Raw genomic sequence first — 14752 nt, 5'->3', positions numbered from 1 at the left:
GTCATACCCACAGGGTTTAGCACACTAGCTCAACCAAAGACTGTTAGCTGGCTCACGGCAGGGAATCAGAGCTTTGTGGTACCCAGGAGCAGTGCCCAGTCCTTTACAAAAGCTTCCTTCATATACATATTTCATTATGCATAGATCTGTATGTGATGGCATTTATTTTCATATTATTTCTTCAGACATTCTTACTACTTGCTGTGTAAAACAAACTACTGCCCATCATTTTTCATTGGATATACATAAAATAATTTACACATAAGAATAAATGCTTGTCAAATATTTTGAATTTGAATAAAAATGAACTTCAATATCTTTCCATCCAATCTATTGTCAGTCCTAGGTTTTAAATGATCTCTACTGACTTAGTATGCAAACTCTTAGAACTATTATTTTTTCTTAAACAGACCATTTTTGACATCCATTTTCTGGTAGCAGAGACCCAAATAATTCAATATTTACACAACCCAAAGATCTAGATCAATCAGATCTGATACTACAAGAAAGAAAGAAATAATAGGAGAAATCATCTTGAAACAAAGCCTTCTAGGATCTGATACCTAGTGTTATATTTTCACAGACATAGTAGCTAATTCCTTTTTCAGAAATATTTACAGATATCATTAGAGCTGATAATTGTGCCTACTGGCATTAGCTCTAGAGTTTTCTCCCTGAAAAAAATACTACCACTATTCAAGGATGATTAGTTTGCTGCTCCTGAAATATATCACAGTGCTCTAATAACTCCCTCTTCATAGGCCATTCAGAATTATATGAGACAATAAAAGCATAATTAAAGTTCATCGATGCCAGCTGAGACAGTGGTGAGTATGTGAATAAAAAATAAGATTTCCAGCGTGATTATTTCAATGTAAATGATTGGGTCTCAGAAATATTTTAGATCTCCTAGCTACTGTTTCTAAGAATGCTTATGAGAAAAAGTAATCAATATTGGAGGGGAGTTGTGGGAAGATAGGCTTTAGAAAGTATTTCAAAATTGCAGTCCTGAGTATTTCAAAGATGATGGTCATAGTGAAAGAAAAATAATCTTGTAAAACAGTTTGCTTTATTTTAACTGGCTCAGGGGGTACATTTAGAAAAATGAAAGGCCAAATTAACTTAGACTAATAAGAGCAGGTTCAGGATAGACTGCTGATTACCAGAGGGGGGTGGGAAGTGGTGAAACAGGTCAAGAGGATTGAGAGTACACTTCCGGGGATGAGCACTGAGCAACGTACAGAACTGTTGAATCACTACATTGTACACTGGAAACTAATATAGCACTGCCTGTCAATGATACCGGAATTTAAAAAGTAAAGAAACGAAAGAATAGGTGTGTGGATCATGAGAGCTAGAAGGAGGTGTTCAGAGGGCGTCTTGCAGTACTGAAGCCACTTAGGCCTTTTCAAATCTCAGCATCTCCTCAAAGGCTCCCAAGGCCCATGACACCCTTGATTTGTCCCATTTTCATTTCTGATGGCATTCATTTCTAAGGATAGTGGTGAATCTCCCAAATATGATGCAGTTATTTATTTTCCAGCTGCATACACTGAAATGCTAGGAAGGGGAAGATTTTATCCTAATGAGGAAATTGGGGAATATTGCTAAGCCTAGTGACCCCATGATCTTAAATGTGCAAGAAGCATATCAGGACATTTTTGACACTGCAGTAAGCTCCAGTACCCAACAGTCATGCCGCTTTACTCAGTCTCATTAAATGATAACGTTTCATAGTATTGAAGCGAGCTAACAGAAAGTACGGGCTTACATTCCATTCCCTCTTTTCCATTCTGTGCCTCACTCAAAGAAGAAAACAGATACTTGCCCTAATTCCATGAAATGTTTTGGTGCACGGTGGGCAGGTGTTTGCTAGAAATAACTAATCTGAATGTTTCCTCTTAAGTTTGTAGGCACAACTACATTTTTAAAATTCAGAGGTTTTTTGTTTTTTGGGTTTTTTGTTTTTTTTTTTTTTTTTTTTTTTTTTGCTAAGACTCTTATCTCAAAGAGGATTCTCTTTTCCCATGGGAAAGAGAAGACTAGATCACCTATTTATTTCTCATTTTATATACATTTCATGAAGCCAGAGATGAAGGGATATGTTTTATTCTGTAGGCATGGTGCCCACCACAAAGCAGGAGCCCCACGTTTTTATTGACTCAGTGAAGGAATGGTAAACAGGGAATGACTTGGCAAATCAAATCTGACCACAGAGACTGGGAATAAATACATAAAGTTAAGAGGCAAAGGGGATCTTAATTATTGAAAAGTTTATTTTTATTATGTATACACAAATGCAATTTTCAATACTATTGGGACAAATGCTTGTTCTGATGTTGGGTAAGAAAGTAACCTTGCTCAAAAAGAATTGAGCTCTGGTCTTTTTCCTGCTTTCTGAACTAATCTACATAAAGCTCTCAAACCCCAGAACGTCCTCCACACCCCATCTAATGTCCTTATGGGACTAGCCCATTTTAGGTAGCAGTATTGCCATGACCGCACAGATCCTAGCATTTCCTCAGAGACCTGGGATTTCTGCTGTTTTTGAACCATCAAAGTTCTTTTCACTCGGGCTATAGCTCCTGCTCACTTAATTCCTGATACCTGCCCTGAATTCTTAGTTGCCATCAGGGACCCTTCACCCACACCTCAGTAAATCAGCTGGACTGGGGAATAGGGTGAGGTGGCTAATAAAATTCTTGTCAACTGAAAGTTGCACCAATTAAATAGTGAAAACAGCCTAGGAAATTACTGTATGGGTAAAGCTGGAACCCGATTACCTCCAGATGATTATGACCTATACAAAGTTTTACTAGTAATAAAATATATATTGCTAATCTAATAGTCAAGTTAGCCAACATAACAAACCATTGATTTTAGCCAAGTAGAAAACCTGGAAAGAAAAACATTTCCTTTTGGAGATAGTCATATTATCCTACTTTATTCTGTCTAATTACCTTGGGCTCTTTCTTTTCATTCATTTTTTTCTTTTACTTTACTTTTATTTTAAAACCTTTCTCTAGGGGCACCTGGATGGCTCAGTCAGGTGAGCATCCGATTCTTGGTTTCAGCTCAGGTCATGATCCCAGGCTTGTGGGATCAAGCCCCTCATCAGGCTCTATGCTAGGCTTGGAGTCTTCTTGGGATTTTTTCTCTCCATGCTTTCTCTCTCTCTCTCTCTCTAGACACTCTTTCTAAAATAAATAAAATCTTTTAAAAAAGCCTATTTCTCATTGTGTAATCAAAATAGTTCCATTTGGGCAGCCCCGGTGGCACAGCGGTTTGGCGCCGCCTGCAGCCTGGGGTGTGATCCTGGAGACCCAGGATTGATTCCCACATCAGGCTCCCTGCATGGAGCCTGCTTCTCCCTCTGCCTGTGTGTCTCTGCCTCTCTCTCTCTCTGTGTCTATGAATAAATAAATAAAATCTTTAAAAAATAGTTCCATTCATTTATAGAGTAGTAAAAAATATAAAAGCACAAAATTTGAAAAATAGAAATGGGTAAAAATATTACTAGATATAATTATGGATTTACACAGGGGCATCTAAACAGTATCATTTGCACCATAATTTATAGTAGCAAGACAGAACAGACAACATGGATCTGTTAATACGGTGTAAGTACAAATATGGGTTGCTCTCTACAATACAGTAAAGAAAACAGAAGTAAGGTGTACTTATGACAGTTTGTATAACATACGGTGGTATGTTACCATTTGTGTAATCAAAAAACGATAATCCACCCATATGTACACATATGGAAATGCTCATACTTAAATATCTTGATTATATAAGCTAATTGCTTCTAGTGTGGGTTGCTTGGTGCTGCAGGACTGGGATGGCATATTTTTCACTGTAAACCCTTTGGTACCTTTGTTACTGAGCCATGTAAGCGGATCAGCTATCAAAAAATTTTTAAACAATAGGTATTCCTTCTTTTTTGAATTGTTTATATCCTTTCCTCATTTTTCCTTTGAATTTTTGGTCCTATTCTTTCATCCTGACTTTGAAGAATGCTCTGTAGATTAAGAAAATTATCGGGGATCCTTGGGTGGCGCAGCAGTTTAGCGCCTGCCTTTGGCCCAGGGCGCGATCCTGGAGACCCGGGATCGAATCCCAAGTCAGGCTCCCGGTGCATGGAGCCTGCTTCTCCCTCTGCCTGTGTCTCTGCCTCTCTCTCTCTGTGTGACTATCATAAATAAATAAAAATTTAAAAAAAAGAAAATTATCCGGTTTTCTTTTTTTTTTTTTCCAGTTTTCTATCATATAAAGTTGCAGAGATATTTTTACTTAGTTTCCAGGGTTTTTTTTGGCTTCATTTATATATGTGTCTAGATTTTTGCCTTATAGAACTTTTAAACTTTTATATGGTCAAAGATATCAACAGAGTTGATCTTCTTTACTCACAGGTTCTATATTTATATGTTCACCTACTTGACAGAATTTGTTATCCCCAAGTCAGTACTCAAGCACTTGTGTGATGGGTCACCAACAAGCCTGCTTATAGGGCAGCAAAAATTTGGAAAAATCTGAATTGCCTGAGGTGCCCCTGACCAGCACCTTGTTTTGGTTCTCATCCTATCAACAAGTGTCCTTTAGGTGGTCTGTTTACTGTCACTTTTTAAATTTAATTTAATTTAATTTAATTTAATTTTATTTTATTTTTTTATTTAATTAATTAATTAATTTATTTATTGCATTTTTGTGCTCTGTTAGTGACTTCATGGTGTAGGATGGCTGCTGAGCTTAAGGCTCAAGTGCTGGGTGGGGGCTGTGAGCTGTGGGGTTGGGTGGGGTTCCTAAGCCAAGATGGCTATGACGAACCTTATGGACAAGATCTATGTGTTCAGTGCACTTTGCTCAGGCTTGAGTTACAGTGTGCTGGCCTTGGGTTCAATGCTCAAAAATCCATCCTATATAGTAATAACGTGTCTTCAAACAGACATACTCATGAAACGAGGTTAGGGACTGATTTGTTGACAAAAATGCTGTAACTGGAGATTCACAGGAACCTTGATCCTGCATCTCCCCGAGGAGCCGTAATTCAGCATTCGCGAAGTCAGTGTTCATGGCAATTTTTACTAACTTAACATAGGTACTGTGAGTAATGACAACTGGATTATCTTTTATGATTTCTGACTTTCCTTGGTGTTACATATAGAAGGGGATTTTGCCTCTGAGGATATTTTTAAAAATATTCTAGTTCTCAGTCATCTAGTCCTTTAAAGATTTCATTTTCTCATACTTCAATCTTGGCTTCATTTGGAATTTGAGGAGTAGGGTATGAGGAAGAAGCATGTAATTATACTGTTGTCCTAAAGCCACTTACTGAATGGCCTCTTTTTCTTCTAACTGATTTTAAGATTCTGGTACTTTGCTGACACTGTGGGCGGTGAGAGTTCCAAACTCACTGTATCTTCTGAAACCACAGTTAATTCTTAGTAGTTGACATGATAGAGATATTCTCAAAGTCTCTCCATTTCTAGCTGACATGCATTCCTTTCCCACATTCCACACGGTTCATATACCACCTCTAATATGTTAAGAAGCCCTGGACACATGTCTGTTTGTCTTCCTAATAGTTAGAGTGAATGTTTACAGCAAATGTCAAAACAGAAGGAATTTGTAACTATAGAATTATGACTCTTATGGGCACAGTCTGTATGCAGTTTCTGGAAAGCAGTTTTAGGTGGGCAAGCCTCCAGTGGGAATCCCATCGTGTCTTGAACCTTAGTCTTAAATCTACTGGGTTGTAGTTTACCACTTCTTGATTCAGAAAGATATGAGCCAAAGCCCTCCAGGCAAATAATATCCAATTAAAGATATGCTTACAGTGAAAGACCTCCAGAATAGTTAAGGGAAAGGATCTATGAAACTAATAAGAGGTTACAGGACTTCTGCAATCCCACAATTCTGGCTTTTCTGTAGAAGGCATGTGAGCCACCAAACAGGATTGGCAACTATGAAGAGTTATCTAACTTTTAACTGGTCAATTTCACCCTCAGTCATTTCTGTCCTGATTTCTTCAATAATGCCAGGTCAATTTTGTTGGTCGATGTATGCAGAGGTGTTTGAATCTGAAAAGGAAAAGCACAATAGACTATATTTCAGACTACATGGCACAACCCCGGGTTACCTATGTCAGCAATGAGGCTGCCCGGCTTCTGCTCCTGGAGGAACTGGCGGACACGAGGCCATGCTTTGCTCTGCAGGTCGCTGAAGTATGGTGCGGTGCTCTCATACACGTCATGCACATGCTGCTGCTCCAGCTGGGCGGCTTCATGGTCCATCCTGGGAATGGGGCCACCCCAAGAAATGCAGGTCAGAGTCTGCTCCAGAGGTAGCCAAAGGAGGATGCAGATTTCCTAAAATTCGGGACCTACTACCACCAAGGTCATACCATCCTGACACTTTTTTTTAAGCTGCAAAGAACAGAGGCACCTGGTTGGCTCAGCAGTTAAGCATCTGCCTTTGGCTCAGGGTGTGATCTCGGAGTCCCAGGATCAGGTCCCACATGGGGCTCCCTGCATGGAACCTGCTTCTCCCTCTGCCTGTGTGTCTGCCTGCCTCTCTCTCTCTCTCTCATGAATAAATAAAATCTTAAAACCCAAAACAATAAACTGCAAAGAACAAAACCTGCACTGTAACCCTGCCATAGCTGTCCAAAGAGTAGTAAATGTAGAGTTTTTTTTTACCTGCACATCTTCAGAAAAGAATGGTTTGGAAATGAGCCAGTCATCACAAATTCTTGTGTAAGATCAATTCTTCATTTTGGAAGCATATATAAAAGACTTACAAAATGGTTCTCTCTGGATAAAATCATTCTATCTAATGCTAAGTACATTTTCAAATTTTATAACAGGTAGCTCATCACTCCTGTCCAATCACAAAGCCCTAGTTATTCTATCTTTTTAATGTTCTGGGATTCCAACCCTTTCTGTTTCCATACTGATCCTGCTTTAAAGAAGGTGCTCATCTCTTGCCTGAATTACTTCCATGGCCTGTTAATAGGTTGGCTTGTTTGTATTTGCTTTTTGGCCCTCTCAATCCCTTCCCTTATGCCACGACTGTTTTTATAACACGTGAATCTACTTGTGTTGCTTTCCATCTTGGACTTCTTCAAAGGCATCTTACAGCTTGCCCGGTCAAGTTCAGGTGTCATAGGGCATTCAAGGCTCTTTCTGATCTGGCCTTAACCTACCTCTTGAAGCCATTTGTCGCCACCCTTCCCCAGCACTGGCTGCGTTACTCAGTGAACCATGGTTTCTCAGTTGCAACACATTCTCTCCCATCCAGGGCCCTGAACAGATGCTGCACTTTACCTGGCTAACTTTGCATTCTTGGCACACACGTCACCTCTTCCAGAAAGCCTTGTCTGACCTCTCATGCAGGACTGGGCAATCAGAAAGGAGTGGAGAAACATAAGAGTAATCTTAGAGGCCTCTGCTATGTTGGGTTTAATCTTTTAATTATTCTCTTGAGGCATGTGAGTGATGGAAAGTGGTCAGGGGCTCAGCATGTGGCTTTTACCAATTAATGTGAAAGTATCCTTGATCATTTGAGAACCCTACAGGTGCGTATCAGATAGTTTGATCCCTCCCATTGTACTCCTGTGTGTCCCATGCATACTTCTACAGATCCAAAGGGCTATGATAGTTTATTTGATATTTTCCTCTAGCCCTGGCTGGAAGATCCTCGAGATCAAGGGCTTGTCTTATTTAATGCTGAATCCCCTGGGGTTTGCACACAACATACCGTCAATAAGTGAACAAACACAACCAGAATGGAGCCTAACCCTGAGTGCAGAGGAGGGTACTGGCTTTGGTAGAAGAAGGAGTGACTCTGGGGAGTGTGGCAAGAGAGTGGCCTTACAGTCACAAGCTTGCAGATGAGAAAGGGACCTGAGAAGGGTGCCATCTCTAGACAGCTTCTGTGTCCGATTCTCCACCCTCCATCCCCTCATCACTTCTACCCTGGAAAGTAGGAAGCACTTGAGCAAGGCAGCGTCTAATTAGTAACTACAAAGTACCTTCCCTTCTTACTCCCCTTTACATTTAAGCAATATCTTGTGGAGGGATACACTTTGAGACTGCATAAATATCGTTTCTCATAGGCTCATCCACCAATTTTAGCATCCTATCCATTGGTGGTTCTTGCCCTAAACAGTTAATACTACAGTTATCACCAAATGATGATAGTCTAATTCCATCATTCCTTCTCTTACAAGGAAGAGCTTTTTAGGATTTACTCTTAAAAAAACAAATTAGCAGTAGACTATCCTTAATTACCCTGGACCTGCCCACAGCCCCTGCAAAAAAATCTGGCAAACTCCTAACAGAGTACAAAATTCATTTGTGAGGTCTGACAAAACTTCCACCCAAACTGAAACAGCTTATGTTGCACTCTCAACTGGAATTTACAAAGTAAACATATGGCTGGCTATGACTGCCTACACACCAGAAAAACCCAAACACTGAGTGCTTTTCTTTTTAATCAAAATCTCCGTAGACTTAAGTCTATTTAACACTTTTTCCACTCAAGGAATCAAATCCAGCAATGCAATTTTGAGGAACCCTAGAACAAATAAATTTACTTTCTTGTACTTGCACACATTAAGTGGCAATTAACATAAACTCGATTATCTTCATTCTGGCTCCCACTAGAAGCTAAGAATTTGTAGTATCTAAAAGAGTACTCCTTGGAGACCTTCCTCTGAGTCCTCTCCCAAATTGGTTGGCCTGTGCCATACAGAAAGAGATATTTTAAAGTGTGTGAACAATATAAACCCATTTTGTTTTTATTGTATTTTACAGCTGAGGTTATAGACTGCAGAATGAATAGCTGACCGTGAAACTGATTTGTCGAGTTGGGGCTCTCCAATGTGTGACATTTTTAACACTGGATTTAAATTTCCTGCAATATTTTCCATATGAATTTTAAACATCAAGGCAAATTCTTTGTGAGCTAGGTAATGTGATTAAGCTAGTGGGATCAGTACTAAGAGCACAGGGTTCAAGGTGAAGCTGGGGAGATAGGATTTGGTTTAGCCAGGCTTCTTAACCTGTGTGCTATCAAGTTCTAGGCCCTTGTAGCTAGCCTTGTTGGTGAGTCATGAGAGAAGGCAAAATAATTTGAAAGGCAAGGAGAAGTCCGATGAAGTAATGCACTGAAAATTCAAGGAACTAATTTAGGTTTTACTTTGAGTGCAATGGAAAGTAGAAAATAGTTTTTAAATTGGTAGATGGGTTGGAGGGTAGGTAATATGATTGGATGTATAATTTTAAAAGATTGCTCTAGGCCTAATTCTAAGTAGACTAGAGTAGCTGTTGTTATTTGTCCAACCAAGTTCACCACCCCTCTTATTCTAATAATTTGTATCTTGTCCTCTTGGTCACAGAGGCCAAGAGGTCACAGGCATGTGACCAAGGCCTGGCCAATCATGGTACCATATCCCTGGACATAATCATTGGTCCAAGGTGGGCAGGTGATATAAGGTGAGCCAATTAGAATCCCTCCTGGAGCTATCTCCGTGTGGCTTTGGGGCACCTGAGTGGCTCAGTCAGTTAAGCGTCCAACTCATAACTTCAGCTTAGGTTATGATCTCAGGGTTGGGAGATAGAGCCCCATGTGGGACTCTGCACTGGGTGTGGAACATGCTTAAGATTCTCTCTCTCTCCTTCTCCACCTGCCCCTCCCTGCCCCATTCCCACTCACACACACACTCTCAAAATAAATAAAAATAAAATTTTAAAAATAAAAATAAAGAACCAGTGGCCTGTCTCTGGCATCACCAGAGGTAGAAAGATGAAAGATCAGGCTGCCCATGACTATCTTTCCCTCACATGGAAAAGACCTGTCTTTAGGTAGAAGAGAATGAAGTCAGGCAAAGTAAACAGATGAGAGAAAAATGCAGAGAGAAAAAGAACCACAGCCCACAGAAAGTCCTGGTTCTACTCCCTGAGACTTTGGTTTTTACAGTCCTGGGGGCCCGATACTTCTTATCCTACCCAACTCAGGGTCAGTCAATTCCCCTTTGTACTTATGATTGTTGGGTTTCTGACCTGACCACCACAGGAGTCCTCTTTAATTCAGCATTACTTCTTATACGAAGAGCTTGGGTTTTTGTCTGCACCTAGCTGTATTCCTTGCAAAATAGAAGAGAGGAGAGAAAGTGATAGAAAAGTAACGAGAGGTCAGTCGCTTGATGTGCTTTCCCATGGAGAGAGGAACAAAGAGAAGGATCTCAGCAATGCTTCTAGCAACAGGGTCATCATTAAGAAGTCACCAATATTTGGTTGCTCTGTTCTAAGATAACACCTCTCCATCCAATTTCATTCAGGCAAAGTTTGAATTTTGTCCATTAAATATGATCAGAAAGATGTAGATTGTGTTTGGGCAGAAGCTTTAGGAGCCAGTGGGTAGCTCCAGTGCTGTTTTGCATGCCTCTGCAAAATCATGGAAACAGCAGCATAGTCCCCAAGCAACTGCTCTTGATGGGCAGACAGTGTGGATATTTTAAGCCAAAAAAAGGGGGAAATAAACAGCTCATGTAAGAAATGTTGAACAGGTAATGAAAAAGTAAAAATTATCAATCATATTCTATTAGAAGTTACCTTGTTACTATGTGAGTCAGTCTTTTTCCTTCATAAATATTAACATTTTCCTTTTTACTACAGATGTAACAAAACTGGGAGAAAACTGAGACAGTACTGCATTCCGCTTCTTAAAACTTAATTTATTATTGTGAGCCAAGAAGCGACTTTTGTCTCTGGTTTTCTCCAAACTTCTCAAGTATAATTTCCTTCATCCAGTAAATGCCACAGGACCCTAAATGTTTCAGAGTCTACAGAATACTATAATGACTTAAGCAATGCTACCGGATTCTGGACTCTAAAGAAACACTGTAAAATATACAGGTTTGGTTAGCCCATAGTATCTAGCACTAACTAGTCTTAAATATAATAGGTATAACCATGTTTAATGAGTAAGTGAAAACTGAAACTCCAGCCAAAGCAACAATATTTTAAATTATTTTAACAGTTTAGGAATAATTGACGTATAACAAACTGCATATATTTAATGTGTGTGATTTGATAAATTTTATACAAATGCATGTGGGGAACCATGAGACAATTACGATAATGAACATAGCCATCACCCACAAAGTTTCCTTCTGCCCCTCTGTAAGCCATCCCTCTCACATGTCAGTCTTTCCTGATGCCATCTTTCTGGGCAAAAAAAAAAGGGGGGGGGGTAGAGAAGTGCACATAGAGACATGTCCAATACCCACAATTTCACATGCAACTTTGAGATCTGAAGTGAGTACCAAAAAATGAAATACTTTTAATGATCACTGGCAAACTATACACATATACCACACACATGTATAAATAGTAAAAATAATTCAGAGGAGCTGAAAAGGCTTTCTGAGAGATTTTCCTAGTATCTCATCAAGGAGATGAGACACTGCCCTTGACCCCCAGAGAACACAGGGAACTCTGAGAGGCCTTGTTTAGTCCCCTGGAGTGGTTCCTTGTCCCCAGGGAGGCGTCACCAGAGCTGCAGAGTCTCAGGGCAGTTTATAGTAACCACTCCTAGAAAGGCAGCTCCAAGACTAGGATCATAAGCTGTAAGCTCACAGCCCAGTGACCAGAAGGGATCTGTCTTTTGTTTGTGATGGGAACTTCTGTTAAATTTTATCCTGAATTTCTTTCCACACCACTATTTTCTCCTTCATGTTTGGCTCAATGGAAAACGCACTCATTTGTTTTCTGTATCCAGATACCTACCTGCTGACTACATTTCTGAATTAAACCCTCTTTCTAGGAGGTCAAACAATAAAACTTGGAGGAAAAAAGAGCTTCTATATAACCTTGGGCTAGGTTAAACTTTCTTCAACAGAAAGACCTAACCGTAAAAGGGAAAATAAATAAATTAGACTATTAATTAGACTTAATATTAAAATTAAGATATCCAGGGGCACCTGGGTGGGTCAGTCAGTTGAATATCTGACTCTTGGTTTCAGCTCAGATCATGATCTCAGGGTGGTGAGATCGAGCCCTGTGTCAGGCTGCATGCTCAGCATAGAGCCTGCTTAAGATTCTCTCTCCCTCTGCCCCTCTCCCCCGGCCCCACTCACACTCCTCTTGTTCTCATTATCTCAAATAAATAAATATGATCTTTTAAAAAAAATTAAGACATCCATAGGAGAGTGAAAATTCAACCAATAGGATGTGAAAAGATGGTCATAGTACATATGTCTGACAAAGGATCTGTATCCAGAATATGAAGATTTCTTCCACATTGCTAAGCAAGAGACAAACAACTCAATATAAAAATGGGCAACAACAACAACAAAAAAAACCCTCAAAACTTCACAGTGGGCAGGAGATGAACAGGAAACACACAAAAAGTGCGCATCTTCATTCATATCAGGCAACTGCCGATTAAAACCACACCATGATACCACCACCTATGCAAGAGGATGGCTAACAGGAAAAAGACAGAAAATGCCAAGTGTTGGTGAGAACTGGGAGTGTCCAGAATCCGAATATGCTGCTAGGAGAATCATAAATTGTGTCAGCCTGTTGGGAAGACTCTTTGGCAAGTGACAACTAAGCCAAACATATGAGTATCCTGTGGCCCAGAGATTGTACTCTTTATGTATGTGTATATGTATCCAAAAGAAATGCACACATATGTTTACCAAAAGACAGTCACACTCTTCAGAATAGCACAGACCTGGAAATGTATATCATCAGTTGAACAATCAAATAAATTGCCATGAATTCATACAAAGAAATACGTCCGGGTAATAAGGAGGAAAAGTCTGTGACTATATGCAGTGAGATGGCTCAGTCTCATAAATAAAATGTTAAAAGAGAAAGACACAAAAGAATATGGAATGTAGGATTCCATTTATGCAAAGTACAAAAACAGGTAAAGCAAACCTGTGTCATTAGAAGTGGAATAATGGTTACCTAGGGGTGTAGGAATTGCAAAGGGGGGCACTGTCCTGGGGTGTGGTTAATATTCTATTCCTTGATCTGGGTCCTGTTTACATTAGTGCGCTTATTTTGTGAAAATTCATCGAAGTGTACATTTATATGTGCTCCTCTGTGTATTTCAATGTAAGAAAAACCTTTTACTTTCAGACAATTGTCCTACTATGAACTTTAAAGCATTTTAAAACCCACAGCTGAGCAGAATATCCTTTCTCAGCTGTGTCCTGCCATTGCCAGGATGAATGAATGCTATTCGGTTAGTGCCTTCTGGGGGATACCTAGACACTGGAGATTACTAGGGTCAAAGATGAGTTATGGTACTATTTTGAGGCAGTATTCCCATGAAATTAGATGATGTAATAATATATACTCTTATATACAACAGGAGAAACTGTTGAGAGAGTTTTTAGCTCAGAAGAAATGTAACTGAGGATTTCCTGGTCTCTTTTTTCTTGGAATAAAACTATAAAAAATTTTAAGATCATAAAAAAGACCTGAACAAATAATGATAAACCCAGTGCTTAGGATGTTCACCCAAGCACTGTGACTTCAACAACCACACACCTCACAACTCTGATTCACAAATAACCCTTATGCACATGATATAGGGAAATGAACTGAGGGTTTCTTACTAATTTAAATAAAATAATGACTCATGCCAGATTATCCAGTGACCCGTGAAGAATAGTCCATTTGCTCTCAGTAAATATGTCATATTAGGGCAGCAGGTTAGCAACTAATTGGTCTGTGGCAAGAAAAGAAACTCACTTTACTAGCCCTAGATCCATGTGCTCACTAGATATTGAATAGCTTTACCTAAACATCCAATGTGAAATTAAAGATGAATTATGTTAGCCACAGCCTCCAAGTAGCACAACTACAATGATATATGAGGATTACAGATCTCAGTAAGTGGATGGGAACAGAAATTATATAAAGAATCCAGGAAGGGTGCTATCTTACCTTTAGCCTATAACAGCACGCTGGTCCTACTCTTACTTACCATCATTCTCTAATTACCTTGTTGTTCTATTGTGACTGTTACTCATTAAGATAATTCTCAGAGGGATCCCTGGGTGGCGCAGTGGTTTGGCGCCTGCCTTTGGCCCAGGGCGGGATCCTGGAGACCCGGGATCAAATCCCACATCACGCTTCCGGTGCATGGGGCCTGCTTCTCCCTCCGCCTGTGTCTCTGCCTCTCTCTCTCTCTCTGTGACTATCATAAATAAATTAAAAAAAAATTAAAAAAAAAAGATAATTCTCAGATACTTCAATGCTTTTTTAGAAATGTTTGGACAAACTGAAATTTCCTGATTTATTACTCCTATGTTGATCAGCTGGAATGTTTAGGCAGCTGTTTCTGTGGCTCCCTGCAAGTGCACTTACTGGAAAAACCTGCTGAGCTTATGGGAGAATAAAATCTTTCAGAACGATTTCACAATATTTATAAGCTTTAGAACCAAGGAAACAGCAATGTGGAGCCTAATTGAAAGTTGGACGGTTAACCTCTTGAACAACACATACATAATAGAAGAAACAGGGTTCCCCAAAAAACAAAGAAGGAGCCAAAAATATATGCTAATACAGTTTTTCTTTTTCTTTTTTAAAGATGTTATTTGAGAGAGAGAGAAACAGTACGGAGAGGAGCAGAGGTAGAGGGACAAGCAGGCTCTGTGCTGAGCACAAGGCCCAACAGGGGTCTTGATCCCAAAACCCTGTGATCATGACCTGAGCCAAAATTAAGA

At 39.7% G+C, this 14752-nt stretch overlaps 1 protein-coding gene across 6 annotated transcripts in view; it reads right to left on the bottom strand.

Moving 5' to 3' along the window:
• The window catches only part of TRMT9B (tRNA methyltransferase 9B (putative)), a 71729-nt gene that overhangs the window by 14476 nt on the left and 42501 nt on the right, over positions 1-14752 (bottom strand). For all 6 annotated transcript variants that reach the window (XM_025993524.2, XM_072763586.1, XM_072763585.1 and 3 more), the window contains one exon: positions 6140-6294. In XM_025993524.2, the coding sequence (XP_025849309.1) occupies positions 6140-6293 (154 nt within the window). In that variant the 5' untranslated portion in view covers position 6294. The remainder of the gene's footprint in view (positions 1-6139; positions 6295-14752) is intronic.

This window comes from Vulpes vulpes, chromosome 7 (assembly GCF_048418805.1).
Source record: "Vulpes vulpes isolate BD-2025 chromosome 7, VulVul3, whole genome shotgun sequence".
In the NCBI taxonomy this organism is placed as follows: domain Eukaryota; kingdom Metazoa; phylum Chordata; class Mammalia; order Carnivora; family Canidae; genus Vulpes; species Vulpes vulpes.
Note: the sequence above shows the minus strand (reverse complement) of the source record. Positions and strands in the feature narration are given on the sequence as shown.